At 37.7% G+C, this 25,258-nt stretch overlaps 2 protein-coding genes across 7 annotated transcripts in view; one reads left to right on the top strand and one right to left on the bottom strand.

Annotated features, from left to right (window-relative positions):
- LOC126629937 (cucumisin-like) overlaps positions 1-25,258 on the bottom strand; it is a 58,017-nt gene that overhangs the window by 13,489 nt on the left and 19,270 nt on the right. The window contains exon 11 of one of the 6 annotated variants that reach the window (XM_050300096.1): positions 64-347. The exons of the other annotated variants lie outside the window; for them this stretch is intronic. Within the exon in view, the coding sequence (XP_050156053.1) occupies positions 74-347 (274 nt within the window). The 3' untranslated portion in view covers positions 64-73. Of the gene's footprint in view, positions 1-63; positions 348-25,258 lie in introns of those variants that run through there. 6 annotated transcript variants of the gene reach the window in all.
- The window catches only part of LOC126629939 (ras-related protein Rab2BV-like), a 56,966-nt gene continuing 41,381 nt past the window's right edge, over positions 9,674-25,258 (top strand). Inside the window, exon 1 of the mRNA XM_050300113.1 lies at positions 9,674-10,398. The gene's annotated coding sequence lies outside the window, so the exon portion shown is untranslated. The remainder of the gene's footprint in view (positions 10,399-25,258) is intronic.

Below are 25,258 nucleotides of genomic sequence, written 5' to 3'. Positions count from 1 at the left end.
ATTTTTGTGCTTTTATATCCAAAGATCCATGTGTCCCCTTATGATTATTTTTGGCTCCACACATACCTTGTTCTCAAAACACAAAATACACAACAATGGGGCTCCTCACTTGGAATTTACCATCATCCCACACCAGAGAACCAGAGACTATGGTTTTTTCAATCAACCCTTTCACCGTGACTTGAAACGATAGCTTCTGCTCGAGAGATGCGAACTTTAAAACACTTGGATTAACTTTGATTTCAAGTCCTGGTGGTGTACTCACTTTAGCTTTATATGTGGACTTTGGTGATCCAACATTTGTGATGGTCCTATTGAAAATGCCATTGACGGATTTAGGGTTCGAGGTGGAAAGTGCAACAGAAGGATAGTTTGGATGATCACTGAGTGTTCCACGATTAGATTGTGATGATGAGCAGCTATCCCCGTTAAGAGCTTTCAATAATCTAGTACTATAGCCATGTGCACACAAAAAATTTACCTGATCGATTTCAGCAGCATCGTATACCAAACCAGGATACGGAGCCCTACTAGGATTTATTAGGCCAACACCGTATGCGATTTCGGCTTTAGGGTTAAGATTTGCACTCAAAGGTTGAACTGATTTTGCAAAAATGATCGATGACGGGTTGAACTGATTCTGCAAAAAATGATCGAGGACGGGTTAAACTGATTTTGTACAATGGTCGAGCACGGGTTAAACAGATTTTGCAAAAATGACAGAGGACAAGTTAAACTGGTTATACAAAAATGGTGAAGTGATTTTGAAAAAATGGTCAAAGATAGGTTGAACTGATGATGCAAAAATGGTCGAGAACATGTGGAACTGATTCTGCAACAATGGTCGAGGACGGGTTGAACTGATTCTGCAAAAATGGTCAAGGACGAGTTGGATTGGTTTTGCAAAAATGACCAAGACGGGTTGAACTGATTCTGCAACAATGGTCGACCACAGGTTAAACTGATTCTGCAAAAATGGAGCAAAAATGGTCGAGAACGGGTTGAACTAATTATGCAAAAATAGACGAGAATGAGTTGAACTGATTCTGCAAAAATGGTCGATGACGGGTTGAACTGATTCTGCAAAAATGATCGAGGACATAGTAAACTATTTCTAGTAATAAAGGATACAAACTGATTCTACATATAGTTTCAAAATTGATTCTGCAGAAATAGTCGATGATGAGTTGAGTTTATGTCACATATTAATTTTGTTGGAATTGTGAGGGTTGTGTTCTATTAACAACCCTAAAGCTTCAAAGGTATGACTGCTATTTTAAAGCATTGTTCCATGTTATTGAGATGGGGTTTATTTATTTTTAATATTTTTGTCTCTCATTAACATGTTTAAAAATTAGTGGAGTTCCTTGAAATATAGTGAAAGTTTTTGTCTCTATATATAAAGCTCCATTTTCTCTACTTGAAATAAAAGAAAATTTAGGTTCGAATCGTGTATTACGATTTTGTAATCAATTTATTCTCATCAATCCTTGAAGTAAATATAGCAAGGAATTCAAAAAGTATTAAAGAAAAGTATTAAGAAAAAGGTGTAAATATAACAAATTTATTCTCTCCACCCTTGGTGTAAACTTGTAACACTAAGGCCTCATTTGGTCATTCAACTATATAAAAACAAACGAATAAAAATATTATAAACTGTCTATTTATTTGCTACAGCTAATTGATTAAACAACCTTACATATTTTGTACAACTTTACGCATGCAATACAAGTAAATCACACACATGCCAAAGGGCTAAGGCAAACAACATTTAAAACGGATAATAAATATTGAGTATTAGATTTTATCCAACTTTATGCATGCACGATAAGTCAACAAATATTGTATGTTTTGAACTAATAATTTCAAGGACCAGAGTTTAAAGAAGTCAATACATTCCCACTTGAATTGTGGAAACTTTAATTCCTATATAATTAAAAATGTGGCCATGTTTTGGTCACTTGTTGAATTGCCTCTGATAGTTACTTGTAGGCCTACCTTTGTTTGTAGCACATGAAATGGAAAATGCGTTGGAGAAGGAGAACCATTAGTTATTTTATTGTACAAAGATTTCCACAAGTATTGAATAGTCTATTTTCAATCTTATTCATTCATTCCGCATCTTTCATTATTACGTGTCATTGAAGAATTTTCTCATTTTGTAGTATTCTCTTTTTATAATTTGGTTTTTAGTCCCATGACTTGAAATTTCTCCACCCAAATATATAGTCGGTGACATTGATCGGTATTACCATAGAAAGAATATGAAGGAACAAGAGAAATGAGCAAATGAAAGACATTTTGTTGCGCGTAGAAAATAAATGAAAAAAGTTCAAATTTATATGGTTGCAAGATCTGTTTCAAATGGCTGATATTGTCCACATAGATGTGTTATGAAAGTTTGCGTGAGCATACGCAGGTAAAGTTAATAGACTTGTTACATATGAAAAGACTCTACGACAGCACCACCATTGAAATTTCGACCCACTTGTAGGGGTGGATTCAAAAGACTGAAAACCGAAAAAAAAACCAAACCGAATGAAATCGGACCCTCCCTTACCCACTTGCACGGTTGGACAAAAAAAACTCGACGTATTGACTTTTCAAAACTAGACTTGACAGGGGCAAAGGCAATGCACTCTTGATTAATTGTGTTTCTACCACTTGATCTTGATTGTAATTGTTTTTAAGATGGGGAATTATTGTGCTTTTGTCATTTTACCATTAGTCATCGTCCTACATGTGAATTTTGACATGGGGATGCTACAATGACGATGAAGTGCACAGAGGACGAAATTGCAAGCCAACTGGAGGAGTAGAACCTAGATTTGACTGAAATAATTACGTTAAGTCAACTACTCTTTTGTACAGTGTTTGAGACGAAATGACATCTGAAATTTGGCTGAGATGACTAAGAACCCAAAGAAATTCGCCATCATATAAAATTGATATGATTGTGACACTAATGGTGCAAATATAAGTCCACCATACCTTGTAGCAGATATTTTTGCTCCTCATTTTTTTTTCTCTTTAAATTTGCAAAGACTTTCTTGTCTATATAAATCTGATGCAATCTTGTATTTTGAGATGTAAACTACTTCCATGTGCATGATTTTGTTATGCTCCAGCTTAGGCATTGAGTACTTTGAACCTAGTGTCACAAAATTTGGATGACCAAAATCCAAAAATGTTCTCTTGTGGTGACCAAGAAATATATGGTCATTCACTATTGGATTTGATATTAATTACGGACAAAAAATGGATCTCGTTTTAGGTTAACACAAACCACAAATCACCGCACAATAACAAAAGGATAATGCTAGGAAGACCAAATTTTTAAACCAAATTTACTAACCAAATGACATGATTGTTATTATTAGTTAAGTGTTAATTAATATGCTTATTTCTTATTGGTACACGTCATTTGGTTTGCAAATTTGATTAAAAATTGAGTAATGTTACACTTACCACCTAGTTGTACCATCTTTCTAATTCTAATAGAGGTAAGGTCTGTCAACACATATGGGTTCCATCTCTATTAGAGATATGATACAAACGATGGTACAATTAGATGGTAAAAGTAGCATTTTGTTAAAAATTTGGTATTCCTAGCATTATTCATAACAAAAACAAATGAGAAATTTTATTTGAACCCATATAACCTTTTTTTACACCTAACTTACTCTCTACACCTATATCATACCTATTTTTAATGCAGTCGCATCCAGTCAACAGCTTTTAAAAGCAACATATAGGTTGCTTTTAAAACTTGCTTTTATAAAAAGCGGAGCTAAGCGTTTAATGAATATTTTTTTTAATTCTTATAATACCCTCATTAATGAAAACTGACATTATTTATCCTTTTACATATATTGTTGCCCTCGGAGAACAAAGACCGCCACCACCTACCACTACAACAATTAACCTTATATCACCACCACCATTACCACCACCACAATTGTCACTACTACCGCTACCACCACTATTACCTCTACACCCCAACCACCACACCCTATTATTGTCACAACCAAAGCCCCCACATTTGCCGCTACCATCACTGCCGCTACCCCTACCACTGCTGTTGTTGCCACCATCCCCACAACTATGCCTATATTTGTCATTATATACAATAGTATCATTTTTTTTATTAAATTAACTTCCTCAAAATACTTAGTTTTCAATTCATGAAATTTCGTGTTTATGATCAAAATCGTTCATATTATAAAATACTTTGTAAATGTCATATCTAAAAAATAATAATAATAAAATATGAAATCATTAAGTCATTCAACTATATAAAAACAAATGAGTAAAAGTATTATGAACTGTCTATTTATTTGCCACAGCTGATTGACTAAACGACCTTATAGATTTTATCCAACTTTACACATGCACAACAAGTAAATCACACATGCCAAAGGACTAAGGCAAACAACATTTAAAACGAATAAAATCCCGAGTAAATCACACGTCCAGGTATTGTCCATGTGGGCATCACATCACTGGTCAACGGTTGATTTAACATTAACCTTAACATATGTATGAAAGTTTCTCTAAATTATGACTTCAAGTACCATTCTGGGATGAAAAAAAATTTGATGTACCAAATGTCAAAAACCAAAAAACTCGAGAGTAGTAAACTGAGATTAAGTATTATGAACTGTCTATTTATTTGCTACAGCTGATTGATTAAAAGACCATATAGATTTTATCCAACTTTATGCATGCACTTCAAGTTAACAAATATTGTATTTTATGAACTAATAATTCCAAGGACCAAGACTTTAAATTACTAAGTCATGAAGTCAACACATTCAGTGGAAATTTTAATTCATGTATAATTGAAGATGTGGCTATATTTTGGTCACCTTTTGTACTCCCTCTGATTGTTATTTGTAGGCCTACCTTTCTTTGTAGCATATTTGAGATGAAATGGTAGATGCATTGGAGAATGACAACTATTGGATATTCTACTGAATAAAGATTACCACAAATATTGAATAGTTTATTTTCAAACTTGTCCTTTCATTTCGTATCACTAGCCTTCATGCAAGCGCTTACACACGTCCATAAGGCATATTTGAATACGGTGTCCTACGTGCTACTTACACATTTTAAATGCATTTATATGCGTGAATTGCTTCAATATTTTTATTTTCATGACAAAAAGAAAGTCAAATATTTGGACTAAATGAATAATATTAGACAACACTATAAGAAACCCCTCATAAACCAATCAAAGCAGCTAAATCCACATAATAAAATCGGTCTTTCAATTTTTATCTACATTCTATTGAATTCACATTAAAAATAGAGAAAATAATATTTAATAAACAACTGATTGAATGACATTAGCCTATTGTGAGGCTAAGCTCACCTCCTCCTCCTTAGGGTAGATAATATCGTTTGTTAAAAAAAAAACGATCATTTGATAACTAATTGAATGTAACGATCCATTTCCAATTTTATAGTTTTTTATTTTATTTTAATGAGTGAATGTACGGAAATGTCCTTCGAGGAAAATACGTTGATTTTGTTTGACCGCCTCATCATGTCATGTAAGATCTATTTTCTTAACATATCCTTATAGTATTCGTCGTTACGAACGCGTGGGCGCAACCGGAACGTAATTTGGAGTTATAACAAAGGAGATATTAACGTATAAAGTTAGGGATATTTTGGTAATTTTAACCTTCTTTAGAAGGCTCCAGAAAATCTGAAGCCATGTGAAATGCCACGTGTGTGGCTGGGATGAAAGGAAAAGAAAAGGGAAGGAAGAAATAGATGGCTGGGATGAGAAGGAGAGAAGAGAAATGAGAGAAAGGAGGGAGGGAACCGGCCAATCAGGAGGAAAGGAAATGAGGGAGAAAAGAAAGAGAGAATCAGACCCTCCCCTTAACCCGTGACCCGACCCATTTATGGGAGGTTTTTCAACGGTGAATCATCCATTTTTCCAACGAATTTCATCAAACCACCACTTGGAAAACCCTTCATGACCTTCCCCCTTCCTATTACACCCCAAAAATAAAGGGATTTGGCCTTGATATTGGGAGAACCTGCACGGTAGGGGGCGACGGTTTTGGGTTCGAATCATCAAAATTTGAAGCTAATCCTGTCGACCACCACCACCAATAGAATCCCCTTAACTACAGGAACAAAGCCTAATCAATGGTTGAGTCGTCGGAGCTTGTGTGGAGTCGAGTCAAGAACACCTATTTCAAGGGTTTTCGCGGATCAAGGTGGATTTCAGGTGCTTCCCGCCCAAATTGGACTTGGCCATAGGTATGAAAATTGTTCCCCTTACTGAGATATACTTGTTTGTAAAATTTGGTAATTTTTAGAAATAGTTGATTTTTCCTGCGAGTCGGGGCGGCCAACCGCCACTTGCGGTGGCACGTGTGGCAGCGCATGGGCCGAGACGTCTCCTGACCTTCCTAGGCTAAATTTGAATACCTTGATTCCATTTTTGAAGTCTGATTGACGAATTTCTATGGTTTGAACCTAGTTCCGTTAAAGTCCACCACTTGATTAGAACAGTAATCGACGATCCGACCGTTAGATCATCACCAAAATTTAGTACATTATAGTATGTAATATTTAAGGACCATAAGAATTTACAGATCAGGAATCCGAAGTGCGGGTATTTCCAAATTGGATTTGTAAGTTCGTAAAATAAAACGTTTGTCGCCACTTGGTTTGGGCAATTGGCGAAGATCCAACGGTTGGATTGTAATGAAAATTTAGTATGATGTTTTAGAAGCATAATGTGGATATTTGGAAGTTACGAATCGGAAAATCTGAGGTGCGGATCTTCCAAATCGAATTATCTAGGGTTGTAGACCCTACTGTCAATCTTTGACCAACGGTTGACTTTTGGTCAATGGGCCTCAAATCATTCTAGAACGTCCTTGGGGATGTGTTTTTATGCAAGTTACGTGTTCTATTGATAAGGATTCTGAGATGTGGTTTGATAATTGTTCTAGGCGCCAATCGTTTATGATGCCTCGATGTTTGTGCTAGGGAATTGTAACGCGGACTCTAAGTGAGTGGGTCTTCTTCCTTTTATAGTATTTATATATATGCTTTACGGTTTCTAGAAACATTTTTATATGAGCTATGCTTTGAATGCCATGTCATGAATGAATTATATTTTTAGTATTTCATTACTATTGTTATGCATTATATCGTTTGATGCTGCAGAGGCTTAGGTAAGCTTCAGGTGAGTATATTGTAATGGTATTGGTTGTATTGCACATTGTTATGCATAGATGCATTTAGAGCTCATCATTGTTGCACTCTGGTGTTAGTGCTCCCGCCCGAGGCCAGGGCACAGTCCTTCACGTGATGTTCACCTCCTGCACCGCACGCTCACCTTAGATCCAAGTTTGATGCCAGCCTTGTCGTACAGACCACAATAGGTGGTTCCGACTCGTAGGTGACCTGCGATTATTCGCACAGCCTTTACGTGATCGTAGCACTTGAGCGTACTTATTTACACCCAGCATGTCGTACAGACCACATTAGGTGGTTCCAACTCGTGTGCAGGCATGGGTTGATGAGCTATAGGTTCAGCCATACAGGTCACGTTAGGTGACTCCAGCTGGCATATTATTTTACCTTGATTTTCACACCTGGCTTACATATTTCAGTGTTGAAACGTTATGACATGGCATACTTGGTTTATACTGTTTTTGTGCATTGTTTTACATATATACATAGTATTATTTTCTAGAAACTATACAGGTTTTACATCGAGGGGTTAAAACGTTTTCAAAAGATTTTTATTAAAACTTTATTTTTAGGCTCACTCACTCTTGTTTTTTGCCCCTCCTGGTTTTAGCTGCTGAAAGTTTGTATCGACGAGGATTCTTGGGGAATCTCAGTATAGGTGGCTACCTCTGAGGGTATGATCCTTACCCACACTACTGTACTTTACTTATGCTTTGACGTTGCGTGTGAAATGGGTTCATTCCCGCTCACAATGCACTATTATGTTTAGGCACTTTTAGGTTTTAATTTATTCACATTTTCCACATCACTATACTTTATGGCTTCATCACCTTCCACCAACACAGCTCGATTCGGAGTCCTAGTGGACATTCCGGGTCAGGGTGTGTCATTGAATCACATTGTTATGCGCGTGCAAAATGCCTTTTTTATAACCGGCATTGCATGCCTCTTAAGTGTTTAGAAATAGAGAAAATAATATTTAATAAACAACTGATTGAATCACATTATTGTGCGCGTGCGAAAGACCTTTTTTTATCACCGGTGGTATGCACCTCTTAAGATGTTTTGAACGTGTTTAAAAATAGAGAAAATAATATTTAATAAATAACTGATTGAATCACATTATTGCTAACCCATTGTGAGGCTAAGCACATCCTCTCCCCCTTAGTGTAGATTATATTGTTTGTTCAAAAAAATAAATAAAAAATAATAATCATTTGACAAATAATTGAATCATATCGAATATCTAAAAGAAAGTTCTAAGGTACCAAAAGAAGATCAAAAGCATCGAGGCTAATGGACATCGAATATCTGAAAGTTCAAGACAAAGTTAAAGAGAAGGTCATTGAGATTGAACATCTTGGTACTTTCAGCCCTTTGGACCCTTCGGTTGGAGATGGCCTAAGGATTCTCACATCATAATCGTTCATCGTATAACGTGCGATCAGTTTTCGTTAAGTACTATTTACGTTTAATTTTTAAATAAAAAATTCAAAATGATTTCTGATCGCACGATATACGATAAATAGTTAGAATATGAGGATCCCTATGATCCCCACAATTTAGATCCAGATGAGATCCAAATCCTTATTTGAAAACTATAGGCTTTTCCTATTTCCTAATGTTTTCAAAAGTCATCATTTCACATGATCAAATTTAATAAAAAACATTCTAGATGTATTGATGATTGGAGTAACAGACAACAAACTAGTTTGCCATACAAATTACAAGTAATGTTGGCTTAGGATTGTCAAGTGCCTTCCCATTTTTAGGTCAGATTCCGGCCAAATTCCAATATCAGTCACTCCTACAATGATATTGCTTTCGTCAAGATTGTTGCTACTCGACTTTCTTTCCGGGAAGCCAATGAAGTCTCATAACGTTCTTGTGAGGAGCTTCTTCTTTTCACTGGGGAAAACAGACACCACACCATCCATACCTATACATACATTCATCCAAAAAAACAAGCTAATGCAAGGTCCCTCCTCTGATTTCACACCTTAAAATTAAACCAATTGGCAATATAGGGAGTAGTTCAACCTCTTATAAGCTAATGCAAGGTCCCTCCTCTGATTTCACCTTTGGCAAATTTTCAAGCCTAACACGTAGACAGCACAACGGGGTGACATGGAGCCCGTGTGGCCATTTGGCTTTACACGTGAAACAACTTGTTCTGATACCATGAAGAAAGTTGGGATTCCACTACAAAACCAATTAGCAATATAGAGAGTAGCCCAACCTCTTATAAGCTCATGCAAAATTTCTCTTTTCATGAACATGAGTTTCATTTTCAATAGTGTCTCTTGAAAATTGGGCATCACCTACGTCAAATCCATTAGCACGGTAATACTGTGCCCCAATGATTTTACTTGTCGCAAGTAAAACTACCAGAGCTTTGGAATGTGCCCTTCCATCTTATGGGTGGTGGACTAATAATATTGCTGCAAACTAGGATTTGTAGCATGTTTACATGAACATCCGATGTGGTAGGGGAAATCTCGCGCTTTGGCTTGTTGCGTTGTTCCAAGTGAAAAGAGATTTTTGCATGCCTTTCGGGCATTGCCGTTAGGAGTAGAGTGAGTAACATCAACAATTAAAGTGCACGGGAGGCTGAGAAGCATGAGAAACCATTGAATTAGAGCCATTAGAGCATCTCATCATTTTTTCACATTTGGAGCAGGCCTAGCCCTGGCCCAGTGCTAACAGGGCTCCTGTCCTGGGCCTAAAATTGCTGAGGGCACCAAATTTTCACCCTCCTGCGTCTTCGAATCTTCACCGTCGACGCTTCGGTCTCTTCGTCTTCATAAGTTCTTCGCGACCAGACTACAGGCTAAGGCCGCACCGCCCACCCACACCCAGATCCAACTGTCCACACAGACCTGCCTGCCTCCACCTCCGCCTCCAGCTCTCCGCGGCTCCACCCATCCGTGACACCAATCACACCACCACCTGACCACCATCGCTCATCGGATGATCGCCGATCTAATTCCGATGGTATTAAATCCGACTCCAAAGCCCAACCCAACCGCGCAGCCGTGGCGAAGCGAGTTTCAAATGCATCCGCATTGACTCAGGGTGTCAAGTCGGTCTTTCGGTTCGTTCCATTCGCCGAGATCGAAATCCTCTTTTGTTGTCTTCGTAATCGCTTTTATCATTTTCAAAGATCTTGTAAGTTCCCCATTCCTTTTTTCTCATATTTCTTCTGATTCTTTGCTTAGATTCCTAAGTATGATTTTGGTTAATCATGTAATTTTAAGTTTCTAGAAGTTGATTATGTTCGTATAATTAATCACCTCAAGTGATATGTTTTTATAAGGGACGAACACATTATACAGATTCTTGAAAGTTGTTGACTCGTGTTGATTGAGTTGGGCAAAACTTTTTAAATGTTACTGAATGTCTATTCTGCAAATTTGATTAAACATTTTTCCTACAATTTTTGGTACGTAATTTTAGGTAAACTACAAAAAATTACCATAACTTTCATGACTCATCTTTTAAAATTGATAATGTCATACATCATCTTACGAATTTGTGATAATGTTATACATTCTATTACTTGATCGTAAATTTTTCAATTAAATGCTAATGTGGCTTGATTAGGTTTCATTTTCTATTAAAAAATTATTACAAACTAAAAAAAATTATTTAATAATTTTTTAAATATTAAAATAATAAAGGGAAAAAAAAAAACCTCTTCATCTTTCCCCCTCTCTCTCTCCCCATCTTCCTGCAACCCAAGCAGAAGGATTGACAAAAAAAAAAAAAAAAAAAAAAGAGAGGAAGAAAAAAAAAAAAAAAACCCAACCTAATTCCCCCTCCCCTCAACAACAAACCCAGAAAGAAGAAGAAGAAGAAGGAAAAAAAAACCCCTAAACCAAACCCAGTTCGTCCCATTTCCCTCCACCACAAACCCAACCCCTTGCAACCCAGAATAAATGAGGAAGAAGAAGAAGCAGAAGAAGACAAAAAAAAAAAAAAAAAACCCAACCCAACCCAGTCCTCTCCCCCCGAACAAACCCAGAAAGAAGAAGAAGAAGAAGAGAGAGAATAAATAAAAAATAAAAAGGAAACCCAGTTCGTCCGTCCCCCCCCCCCGACACCCACCCTTTTCCCTCCACACCCATTCCCCCTATTTTCTCCGCGCTTAGGGTCTCAACCTTCGAAATTGTCTTGGCGAAGGTTTCCTAATTCCACCTCAACAGGATTTGGGGTTTTTTTTTTTGGGTTGCTGGTAGTGGGTGCGAGGTTGGGTGCAAAGGTGGGGAGGTTGGGTGCGGAGAGTAGGTGCGGGGGTGTGGGGTGAAGAGGGGGTGGGGAGGGGGGAAGACAAATTGGTTTTTTTTTTCTCTTCTTTTTTTCTGGGTTGCAGTTGCAGGAAGGGGGAAGAAGATGATGATGGGGAGAAGAGAGAGAAGGGGGGAGGGGACGAACTGAACTGAGTGTTGGTTTTTTTTTTTTTTAATATTTAAAAAATATTAATTTATTTTAATTTTTAATAATTTTTTAATAGAAAATTGGTCTTGGATCAAGCCACGTCAGCATTTAATTGAGAAATTCATGCCAACCCTAACGAAAGATATACCATTGACACAAATTCGTAAGATGAGGTATGACATTGTCAATTTTAAAAGATGAGGTATAAAGTGTCGTAACACCAATAGTTGAGGTAGTTTTTTGTACTTTACCCTTAATTTTATTTCATTAAAAGTCTATTCACGATAGCATTTTCTTTTTTCTTCCAATTTTTATGTATCTCTAATTATGATGATTTAAGATTTTTTTATTTTTTATTAAAATAGTTATTTTAGTAAATTAAATAGAATGTAACAAAACTCGTTGATAGGTACGTTTGGTTATATTGGTACATTTAATTATAATGGTACATGTTGTTACTTGCTACATTTGAATTTTTGGTTCATTTGGCTTCTTGGTACATTTGAATTTTAGGAAAATTAATGAAATTGGCTTAAAAACTTTGAGTTTTAACGATAAGGACAAAATAAAAGATAAACTGAATAGTACCAGAATTGATTCTTTAGTGCAAAAATGTGGTTTTTAGTTAAAGTAAACAGTACTGGGAGTTTTTTGTTAAAATTTTCTTGAATTTTTGGTACATTTGTTTTCAAAACATAAGTTTTATTACTTTTTGTCCTAATAAGACCATCTCCAATGGTTGGGCTAAAAGCCAAATATTTTAGCTCAGAAACAGTTTTTCTGCTCCAACTGTTCTGTCCTAAAATTTTAGCCTGGGATTATTAAAGAATAAATTTAGGCGATTTTTTTTCTTAAATTAATTTTTTTTAAATAAATATGTAGACTATCGTAAATTAATTTTATGAACATTTTAATCTAAAAAAAATTAAATTCCAATAAATATTGAAAAATCACTAAATTTTTCACAAAGCAAGCCTTCAACTTTCACCAATCTTTCAATCATGTGCTAACTTTCAATTCATCAACCGTTCAATACCAAATTTTCAATTCACCAACCCTTCAACACCAAACTTTCAACTTTCACCAACCGTTCAACACCAAACTTTCAACTTTCACCAACTGTTCAACTTTCATCAATCATCCTCTATATAAACATATGTCCACTATTTGTTGATCACACAACCTTTTAACCTTCAATCATCCTCTATATTCACTAATCTTTCAACTTTCAAAGAGTTTTTATTTCCTAAAAATCCTCAATATCTCATCAATTGGTGATAGAAGAATATGTAGCATGATAATGCAGATGACACAATACCAAGCAAGGATCGAGATTGAGGATGCAGAATTGTTCAACGCCAAAGTAGAACTTGTCAACTCATTTATGCAATCTGACCACATAGTGAATCTAGCCATCGTGGTTCTGTCACGGGGCGTTCATATGTGTAGCGTGATATAGAAGAGTGTGGAATAATAAGTACAATAATTATTGAAGGCATCTAGATTAATTTTAAGTGTACTATGTTGTTATTTTCTAGTAATAAATTTAAGTGTCTTCTTGTGCAAAGTATTTTGTCTAGTACGTTGAATTATTGAAGACATCTATTCTACATCAAAGTGTGGAATAATAAGTACAATAATTATTGAAGACATCTAAATTAATAGAAACAATACAACTGATAATACATAAACCACATAAACTTAATACAACCGGTAATTCATAAACCACATAAACTTAATACAATCGACAATTAATAAACTCAATTAATAAAGCACATAGTTCATACACTACATAAACTTAATAATCATATTCACCATCTTCACTTGGTGATGGACTTTGTTGAAATCTTGGGATATAGGATTCAAAGGATTCATCATCTTGAAACATACTCCTTGAGACAGACTTTTGCAAAATTTCCTTTTGCTTACCACGTAAGAACTTCTTCCTCTTTAAAGTGTATTTGTTGAGGTCCTCCATCATGAATTCAATTGCAAACCTATCTTGCTCCCGATCTGAGATTTCCTTCATTTGCAAACGCATTCGGGCCGTTTCTTCTTAGCGAGCGCTATGAGTTTCGTTCAATTTTGCAATTCTAGTACCAAAGTGTCCACTCATCGGATCTTGGGACTTCCCTTTTCTCTTTGCTTCCTTTTGCTTATCTCTTCCCGGGGGCCTTGCAAAAGAAGGAGATGGGGTCATTTCATCGACACCTTCATCTCCGGCATTTGTCTGTGCGGCTTCACGTTGAAATAATCTTCCCCATTATTGGTCCGCATCGGTTCCCCACCTCGGATAATCCTTGAGGACGTTCTAAACATGTTGCAACTTAAAAACTTGATTTTCTGGTGTTGCTCTTGTCTTAGGTCATCTCTAACCGAGCGCTGGCCAAAGGGCTCGTTTTAGCCCTCTGGCCCTCCAAGATTTCCCAAGATATTAATATTTTAATGAACAGTACAGGGCCATATTGGCCTCCGTCTCCAACCGAGAGCCAAAAGGCCAGATGGCTCGTTTTAGCCCTGTCACCAAAAATCGTCTCCAACCAAGGGTCAAAGGGCCATAGGGCCAAACATAATTTATTATTTAAAAATTACAATTATTTAATGTTGGTTAATGTTATTTAATGTTGTTTCATGTTACTTAATTTAATTTAATATTGTATAAATGGCCTAGGAAGTTATAGGAAAAAAATAGAATTGAAAAAAAATATGAAATTTTTTTTGTGAAATAGAAGTTATAGGAAAAAAATGGAATTTAAAAAAATATGAAACAAATTTTGTAAAATAGAAGTTATATGAAAAAAAATATGAATCAAATTTTGTAAAATAGAAGTTATAGGAAAAAAATAGAATTTAAAAAAAATTGAAACAAATTTTGTAAAATAGAATTGAAAAAAAATATGAAACAAAATTTGATTCATATGAAAAGGAAAAAAAAAAGGGAAAAAAAGAAGTTTAAATTCATAAAAAAAAAGTTAATACAACGGCTACTAGTCGTTATATTCAAAAAAAATTCAAACAATTAGTATCGGTTATAACCGACACTAATAGTAATTAAAAAGAAAAAAATTTCTTTGAATAATTATTACTGTCGGTTATAACCGACATTATTAAAAAATTCTTCTTTAATGCTGTCGGTTATAACCGACAGCAATAGGAAAACATTAAAAAAAAATAGCCAGCCCGAGGCTGGCTGGCTGGCCGAAAGCAGCCAGCCCTCTCTGATCCCATGGGGCCCTCCCAGATTCCAGAGCCCTATGGCCTAGCCCTCGGTTGGAGACAGTTTTAAGGCTATTTTCGGCCCTCTGGCCCTCTGGACCCTTCGGTTAGAGATGGCCTTATAAATTTTCATTGCTTTGGCACCTTATGCAAAAAATACATAAAAATACTTAGTTGGAAAATAATATTATGTACATGACAAATAAAATATTAAGAACAAAACTCACAATTTCTGTGGCCCTTCTTCCACTAGCCATGCCAACCACGGCTCTCTCAAAACTTCTATTCCATAAAGTACATGCTTTGTTGATAGTCTTCCACCAATCATAAACACCACCACCATCATGCCCGCCGCCATTGCAGTTTTCTTAAAACTTTGCAATGATTTTATCCCACAAAACCTTCTTATTTTGATTTGTGCTAACTCCACCATCTTCGCTAATAGAAAATCATGCCAAGCATAAAGCAACATCTTCCTCATAGGTCCAATTACGACCTCTAATATGCTCTCTTGTCATGTTGAACAATTTGGAAATGGAAAGAAAAGGTAAAAAGATAAATTGGAAGAATTGTAGGAGAAAATTGAGTTGTGTGGATGTTTGAACAAATACATAGGTATTTATAGAGTTTTTTTGGTGAATTTTGAGTTAAATGATTTTTTAAAATTATTTTAACCGTTGAATTTAAATTTGGGCCGTTAGATCTTATTTTTTACCGTTAGATTTGATTATATTCGAACTCAGTCATTGGATTCAATGTATTTTAAAATAACATATTTAAAAAAATTAAATTTGAATCTGGACTGTTGGATCAACCAACGATCCATTAAACCAAGCCCTTGGATTCAAATTATAGCTGTTGGGATTTTTGGGTAGCAGACGAACGACTGACAGAGGGGCACACCCCTGTTGGGAAAGGTTTGCAAGCGCACCGCGTGGGACGCGTTGGAGCGTGACCGGGCTGAGACTAGACCAATTGCCAGCAAATCCAGTCGCATGGGGAGGGAATTTTGGGGGGTATTTGGCCCAGCTTTAACATTTGGCATTTAGCCCAATGTTTTATCATGGGTTGGAGATTGTTTGGTGGGGGGGGGGGGGGGAATTGGGGGGTAATTTAGTATTTAGCCCACCATTGAAGATGGTATAATGAGAAGTTACTTTAATTATTTATTTTTTTTGGTAAAGTACAAAAACTACCTCAACTATTGGTGTCACGACACTTTCATACCTCATCTTTAGAATTTGGTCTAATATTATATCTTCCGTTACTTGGCCATTTACTTTTTCAGTTAAATGCTGACGTGACTTGATTCGAGGCTCATTTTTAATAAAAAAATTATTATTTAATATTTTTTTAATAATAAAGAAAAGTAAAAAAAAATTTAAAAATCCCTCTGTTCGTCCCTTCCCCCTTTCTCTTTCCATCTTCATCTTCTTCCCTGCTTAATCTTCAACCAAAAATAAATAAATTTGAAAACCCATCAACCCCCCTCCCCCGAAGAAGAAGAAGAAGGAGAAGGAGGAAGAAGAAGAGGAAAAAAAAAGGAGGAGGAAGAAGAAGAAGAGGAAAAAAAAAATTTCCAACCCAACCTAGTTCGCCCAACCCCCAACAACCCAGAAAGAAGAAGGGGGAAGAAGAACCCCCTCCCCCGAAGAAGAAGAAGAAGAAGGAGAATGAGGAAGAAGAAGAGGAAAAAAAAAAGAGGAGGAAGAAGAAGAAGAGGAAAAATAAATTTCCAACCCAACCCAGTTCGCCCAACCCCCAACAACCCAGAAAGAAGAAGGAGGAAGAAGAAGAAGAACCCCCCTCCCCCGAAGAAGAAGAAGAAGAAGAAGAAGAAGAAGGAAGAAGAAGAGGGAAAAAAAGAGGAGGAAGAAGAAGAAGAAGAGGCAAAAAAAATTTTCCAACCCAACCCAGTTCGCCCAACCCCCAACAATCCAGAAAGAAGAAGAACCCCCATCCCCCGAAGAAGAAGAAGAAGGAGAAGGAGGAAGAAGAAGAAAAGGAAAAAAAAAATTCCAACCCAACCCAGTTCGCTCAACCCCCAACAAGCCAGAAAGAAGAATGAGGAAGAAAAAGAAGAAGAAGAAGAAGAAGAAAAGGAAAGAAAGAAAAAATCCAAAGCGAACCCAGTTCGTCCCCCCCCCCCCACCCCAAAAAAAACCCAACCCCAAATCCACCACTCATCCATTCTCCACATCCTATTCCGCACCCATCCTCCACCTTCTCCGCGCACCCATCTTCCCGCCGACGGGATCTGAGTTTTTTATTATTTATTTTTTTTTGGGTGGGGGGGCGAAGAAGATGAAGATGAAAATGGGGAGGGGGAGGCACGAAGGCTCATCCTTAAGTCCTTACCTTTTTGCGTTGGTAATGGATGAGTTAACAGGACATATTCAAGATGATATTCCTTGGTGTATGCTTTTCGCAGACGATATAGTGTTGATAGATGAAACTTAGGAAGGGGTAAATGCAAAGCTTAACCTTTGGAGAGAAGTGTTGGAATCTAAAGGTCTTCGCCTAAGCCGATCAAAGACAGAATATATGGAGTGCAAGTTCAGTGCAAATGGAGGCCAAAATGAGTTAGGGGTGAGGATTGGAGATCAAGAAATACCAAAGAGCGACCGTTTTCGTTACCTAGGATCTATCTTGCAAAAGAACGGAGAATTAGATGGAGATCTCAACCATAGAATACAAGCTGGATGGATGAAGTGGAAGAGTGCATCCGGCGTGTTGTGTGACCGCCGTATGCCACTGAAGCTCAAGGGAAAATTTTATAAGACGGCAATAAGGCCGGCGATGCTGTATGGCACAGAATGTTGGGTGGTGAAGCATCAACACGTACACAAAATGGGTGTAGCGGAGATGAGGATGCTTCGTTGGATGTGTGGGCACACGAGAAAGGATAAGATTAGGAATGAGGATATCCGAGGTAAAGTAGGAGTAGCCGAAATTGAAGGAAAGATGAGAGAAAATCGGTTACGGTGGTTTGGACATGTGCAAATAAGGCCTACTGACGCTCCGATTAGAAGATGCGACTATAGGACAGAGGTTCAGGGCCGAAGGGGTAAAGGAAGACCTAGGAAAACTTTGGAAGAGACCCTAAGAAAAGACTTAGAGTACTTGGATCTAACGGAGGACATGACACATGACAGAACACAATGGCGTTCTAAGATTCATATAGCCGATCTCACTCAGTGACTTGGATTTTCCAAGTCTCCAACCGAGAAGTTTTCCTCACTCGGGAAATTAAGGGAACACTACCTCAACCTACATGCTCCACTCACAAAGCTTCAACATACAAGCTTCAACAAAAGAAAATTCAAAGAACTTAGCGAAGAAGACTTTGGTGTATTTAACACAATACGTTGAAATGAAGGAAAACTTATTTATTGATATCCCCGATAAGTTACAAATATGTACATATACTTGAGTCAAAATAAACAAACAAGAGGGAGCCTTCACAAAGGTTGCTTAGGAGAAGTCTCAGCAGTCGGTAGAGCCCCAGAAAGAGAAGGCACCGGAGGGGGATCATTCGGAGCCTCAGTACTGGACAAAACCCTAGAAGGAGGAGGCATCAGAGGTTGATCATTTGGAGCTTCATTACGCGGTACAGCCCCAGAAGACGAAGGCAATAAATGCCTTTGGAACAAACCCACAAATCTCTGATGATCAAGTAAAACCTGACCATCAGATTCCTTCATCTGGTCAAGCTTCCTCTTCATGTTTGTAGCATAGTCATGTGCGAGCCGGTGCAACTGTTTATTCTCATGTTTGAGCCCTCTAATCTCCTGTTTGAGACTCATCACTTCAGCCGCCAATGATTCAACTTGGCGGGTTCGAGCAAATAAGCGTTGGGCCATATTAGACACAGAACCAGCACATTGAACATTGAGAGCCAGAGAATCCTTAACAGCCAACTCATCAGACCGTTTGGAAAGTAGTCTGTTATCTTTGGGAGTGAGAAGGTTCCTGGCCACTACCGCAGCGGTCATATCATTCTTCATCACGGAATCCCCAACGGTAAGAGGACCAGTAGGGGAGACGAAGGATGGGCGCCATATGTTGTCTGGAGAAGGCGGGGCTGCCTCTTCAACAAGGTTCAAGTCAAAACGACGGTCGGAGGGGCCAGACATTTTCAAAGGTGTTGAAGAGAGAAGAGGTCGGACAAATCAAGATCTTAGAAGTGCAAGAATGGAGCTTCTACTGGTGGATATTCAAGTGTGCTTTGGAACTTAATGTTAGCCCCTATAAAAATCTGCACTCGACGAAGCTTCAGAAATGGAAGAGGCGCCTGCTCAGAAATGGAAGAGGCGTTTGCTTTCTCAAAAGCTGGGCTGCTCAGAGACCACGAGGGTCGATCTCAGAAATCGAAGAGGCGTTTGCTTTCTCAAAAGCTGGGCTGCTCAAAGACCACGAAGGCCGATCTCAGAAATCGAAGAGGCTTGCTTTCTCAAAAGCTGGGCTGCTAAGAGACCACGAGGGCCGATCTCAGAAATCAAAGAGGCACCTACTTTTCCAGCCTTGTCAGCACCTGTCACACCCACACTTAGCTTTGCGGAAATTATGGGCATTCTGTCGAAGATTTCTGGCGAAGTAGAAAGCACATGAATCGTACTGTTCAATCACCCACTTCCCACACGCAACAGTAACTCATGGGTACCACAGATAACTTTGCCAAAGTTCTCTGACAAAGTTGAGACATGTGAAGCTTGCAGCTCCCGCTACATCGCTCTGACCAAGAAGGGTAAAAGAATTGCAAAGAAACAACACTAACAAAGTTTAGACACATAAATTTTGAAGGTCTAGCTACCATACAACCTTTACTCACATTCGAGAAAACACTCCCAACAAGATTGCTTGCTCCAAAATCGAAGAGGCACCGCCCTCCGAATCTCGAGAGCCAGACTCCCAACATGATTACTTTCTCAAAAATCGAAGAGAGGGTAAAGGAACAGTACCACTGCTGGATAATTGGAAAGTCCCTGTGTGTCAACCTCTGTGCTTCGTGGCAAGGTAGACTAGCAAACATGCCCAACCTTTACTCACATTCGAGAAAACACTCCCAACAAGATTGCTTGCTCCAAAATCGAAGAGGCACCGCCCTCCGAATCTCGAGAGCCAGACTCCCAACATGATTACTTTCTCAAAAATCGAAGAGATACTGCTCTCGGAATCTCAAGAGCCAGACCCCCAGCATGATTGCTTTCTCAAAAATCGAAGAGGCATCGTTCTCCGAATCTTGAGAGCCAGATCCCCGACAGGATTGCTTGTTCGAAAACCGAAGAGGCACCACTTTCCCAACTTCAAGAGCTGGATCTCCTTGGATAAAGCTTGTCTGTAATCTTCACACGCAACATCAGCTTTCCAGATACCACAGACCACTTTTTCAAAGTGCTCTGACAGAGTTAAAACATGTGAAGCTGGCAGCTCCCACTACCGTGCTATGACCAAGCAGGGTAAAGGAATAGCATTATTACTTGATGTTAGGGAGACTCCTATATATGTCAACCTCCATCCTTAACGGACAGGCAGACCTGTAAAAATGCTCAACCCTTTCTCTTATCTGAGAGGGCACTCCCAACGAAGCCTTTCGAAATATTCAGCTTTCTTTCCCCCCGATAATACCTCTGTAAACAAGCTATACTAGAGCAAGAATATCTCATATCATCAGGGTTAAAAGCAAGAGTATCCCATATCATGCTTTTTCCCTGTCTTTTCCTTTGGCCTTGTTCTTACCTGCAAGACAAGGAGAAAGAGAGCAATCAGTCAGCACTTGGAATCAAGCTTCCAGCCAGGAACTGACTGCCTGGAACCCCTTACCAGATTACTTACCTGGCATTGCTCTCGAGTACTCATCTTCAACATCTTATGCTTCCAGGAAAGATACCGCATCTGCCTGAGGAACAGATAGGGCAAGTGAGAAGGATACAATGAAGCATGTGGAGACAAGCGTAACAGCACACGTGCCGATACATCCACTACTCTGTCAAAAGCAAAAGTATCCCATATCAGCAGGGTCGAACGTACTCTAGATTTGATGGACGTGTTTTGACCCTCAAATTCTTCAGTCGGCCTTATACTCTAGAGGAAACCAGAAAACCCTCCAGCCCGATTCAAGAATAAGCCTGTGGAAAGTTACTTCTTCAAAAGCAAAAGTATCTCATATCATCTCTTCTCATTTTTCTTCTCTTTATCCTTCATGCTGCCTGCAAGATAGGGAGAATGTGAACAATCAGCCGGAGCTCTGATTGCTTACCTTGTCTGTCACCTCTTTCAGCAGATCCCCTAACCCGACGACTTGGGGGACTCCTACTACATGGTTTGTATCGCGCTTGACCAAGCCTGAAACTACAAGTAAGCTTCAAGTGAAATTGATACATTACCTTGTGCATCTCCACCAGTTACAGATATCACCCCTGGATGGAGGAAGAGTACTTCCAGAGAAGATGCCACATCTACCTATGAGACAGATAAGGCAAGTCAAGACGATACCACACTCCGGTACTTAGAAGTTTCGTGGTTACGAGATCATTCTCCCACAATATTTCCTAATGTCATTTGTACTAAATCATTCACTTGTACTCACTAAAGGAGAGCTTGAACCTATGTACTTGTGTAAACCCTTCACAATTAATGAGAACTCTTCTATTCCATGGACATAGCCAATCTGGGTGAACCACGTACATCTTGTGTTTGCTTTCCTATCTCTATCCATTTATATACTTATCCACACTAATGACCGGAGCAATCTAGCGAAGATCACAAAAAGTGACCGTTTTCGCTACCTAAGATCTATCTTGCAAGAGAACGGAGAATTAGATGGAGATCTCAACCATAGAATACAAGCTGGATGGATGAAGTGTAAGAGTGCATCCGGCGTGTTGTGTGACCGTCGTAGGCCACTGAAGCTCAAGGGAAAATTTTATAGGATGGCAATAAGGCCATCGATGTTGTATGGCACAGAATGTTGGGCGGTGAAGCATCAACACGTACACAAAATGGGTGTAGCGGAGATGAGGATGCTTCGTGGGATGTATGGGCACACGATAAAGGATAAGATTGGGAATGAGGATATCCGAGGTAAAGTAGGAGTAGCCAAAATTGAAGGAAATATGAGAGAAAATCGGTTCCGGTGGTTTGGACATGTGCAAAGAAGGCCCACTGACGCTCCGGTTTGAAAATGTGACTACGGGACAGAGGTTCAGGGCCGAAGGGGTAGAGGAAGACCTAGGAAAACTTTGGAAGAGACCCTAACAAAAGACTTGAGTACTTGGATCTAACGGAGGACATGACACAAAACCGAGCGCAATGGCGTTCTAGGATTCATATAGCCGACCCCACTTAGTGGGAAAAGGCTTTGTTGTTGTTGTTGTTGTTGTTGTTTTTTTATTATTTTAATATTTAAAATTATTAAATAATTTTTTTTAGCTTTTAATAATATTTTAATGATTTTCTAATAGAAAGTGGGCTCTGAATCAAGTCACGTCAGCATTTAATTGAAAAGTAAACAGCCAAGTAATGGAAGGTATAATATTGGACCAAATTCTAAAGATGAAGTATGACATTATCAATTTTAAAAGATGAGATATGAAAGTATCGTGACACTAATAGTTGAGATAGTTTTTTGTACTTTACCCTATTTTTTTTTTATAGAAAGAGTCGTTTAACAATGTAAAAGTTTAAATTACTTTAATTAATTATTATTTTTCTATCAAAAGAGTCATTAAAACATAGGAGTTTATAGGACCATGAAAATAAAATTTCCTATATTGTAAGCAATTAGTTACAAGGTGAAGTGAAGATGGCTTTAAACAAATTATATGTAATTTAAAAAATAGAAAAATGTTGATGTGGCAATTGGTCAAAGCTTCTTAATCAAATCTTAGAGAAGAACCAATGTTTGATCTAAAATGTATTTGAAAAGGGAACTTTAACGAAAAGCATCTGGTACTGTTCACTTTAACGAAAAACCACATTTTTACACTAAAAAGTCAATCCTAGTACTATTCACTTTACCCTTTATTTTGTCCTTATCATTAAAGCTCAAAGTTTTCAAGCCATTTTCATTAGTTTTCCTTTTGAAAAATGCAGGGGCTTCTAATTTCTCTTTATACTTAATACTATTCTTGAAATTTGTTGACTCGTGTTGATTGAGTTGGGCAAAACCTTTCTAGGCATTTGATGTGATGATAATTAAAGAACCGAATAAGTTTGCTAGGGGTGCATTTTTGCTCATCCATTTTGGGTGTATGCTCACCACACATCTCCAAGCTTGCCAAGTGTCCCTTTGCCTTAACCTTGGTTAACTGTGATTTAATTACTCTTTATTAATTTAATAAAGAAATAAAAATAAACTAAAAATAGACAAATAAAAAACCGTCTGCAACTCACCTCCCGAAGCGTTTATTCAGTTTCAAAGAAATTGTCCTCCTCCACCAAATCATCCATGGCGTTTCGAATCACATAAATTATCTCCTAATTGTAATTTTATTTATGTATAATATTCTAATGGAAATTTCTCGAGCATTTGAAGCAGCAATGACGACCCTTTATTCCTCTCACTTGTTATTTGCTCCCTCCCACCTCTCACCACCCCATGCCAACCGCCCACAATTTGGAACAGTCTTCTAGGTACAAATTTTCTTCACTTATCTGTGCATCTTTGCTTCGAGTGAATGGAGGCAACCTGTGCTCTGATAGGGATTTTACTAATCATGTGAATGGGATAAAAGTTCCTATAATACTTGCAAGAATCACAAGGTTGTTGTAGTGTAAACGGATCTCGCAAGGTCGTTCTCCATAGGGATTATGAAATAATTCGAAACAAACCAAAGTTCAATTAATTATTGTAAAGTAGAAATTATGATGATTGATTTTATAGCCTACTTAAATTAAAAAACGAATTTAATTAAAACAAATAAGACAATCTACAATATTAAAATTGGGGGAAAAAGAAAACAGTTTTGGAAGAATCAAATTAAGAAAACACTAGGGTTCCACCATCACCTAGTAATCCTATGAATTTTTACCAATTACTTATGATCTACACATGCCACTTTGAAGGTTAGATTTTCCTAATTCATATTCTACTTGGAACCTCCAACATAGAATGTATATCTAACATGCAACCTGTCCGGACGTTCAGATCAAATCTGAACATCAAAGACTCATTATACTTTATGAAAATCCTTTGAAAAACCATGCAACCTTTAAGACGTGGTGTTCATCTTAAGTGAAATTACAATTATTAATCACATGAAGCCAACGTCAATTTCAGGGAACCTTCCGACCAAAATTGCATCAAATTACTTTTCTAAAGATCATAATGGTGATCAGGCATTAAGATAATTAGATAGTTTTTATCCCGGTGATTAACAATTCAAAGTATGCATGCAATCAATCATAAGCAATTAAATAAAAATCACGTATTCATGTTAAGGCTCAAGGCTTCGCCCTAGCAATAGGAAATTAGTTATGCATATTCATAATTGAAATCATAGAAAATATTATTAAGAAAATGATTGAAAACACCTTCAAGTAGAAAATCTCCAAAACCCTAGCACTTCTCTCTGTCTTCAAAATTGCATAAAATAAAGCGTAGAGAAAAATGTGGTAGACGGCTAAGCAATATATTTGCTAAACCACCACACAAACCCTAAAAACAGGTCCTTTTTTTCCCTCTAGGAAACTAATAGTAACAATAAATAAAATAGGAAACATAATCCTAAATTAAATGGGAAAATTCGCCTAAAATCTGAACAGCCATATTTTGGACCCATAATCTGCTCCAAAACCAGCCCAATATAGCTGAATTTAATGTTTGGAACATTATGAACACTTCTCCAGAAGGCCACGAACCCATCTGAGGTCATCTTGGGCTACAAAAACGTAATTTAAGCCAAAAAAAGGTCATTTTCTAGCACTGCACATCGCTCCTTTATTTTATCGCCAGAAAATAACTGCTTGGTGGAAAAATCCCAGATTTTGATACGATCAAGATTAGTGACTCACGAACGTTCTCCAACTAGAATTACTCAAAAATTCGTCCATTTGATTCTGTTTTGCTCCAGAAGAAGTCGAAAGTCCTATATTGGAAATACAATTCAAAGTATCAAAATTCTTCCAAAATGTTAACCAAAATATACTAAGATTAGGGTAACATATATAATATAAAATCTAATCATCATGCTCCTTTCTCACGATATTGATGGACTTCACCCCGTCAAATCAATTCACCCATTCCCCTTTAAATTTGTATTAGAATTTGAGATTTTAGATTTGGGATATTCGCCCAAATGACAGAAAAGGGGGAAAAGTGACAGAGGAGAGAGATGGGAGGGGGGAGGAAGAGGGGAGATGGACGGTTGAGATA

The sequence above is a fragment of the Malus sylvestris genome, chromosome 7 (genome assembly GCF_916048215.2).
Source record: "Malus sylvestris chromosome 7, drMalSylv7.2, whole genome shotgun sequence".
NCBI classification, from domain to species: Eukaryota; Viridiplantae; Streptophyta; class Magnoliopsida; order Rosales; family Rosaceae; genus Malus; species Malus sylvestris.
Note: the sequence above shows the minus strand (reverse complement) of the source record. Positions and strands in the feature narration are given on the sequence as shown.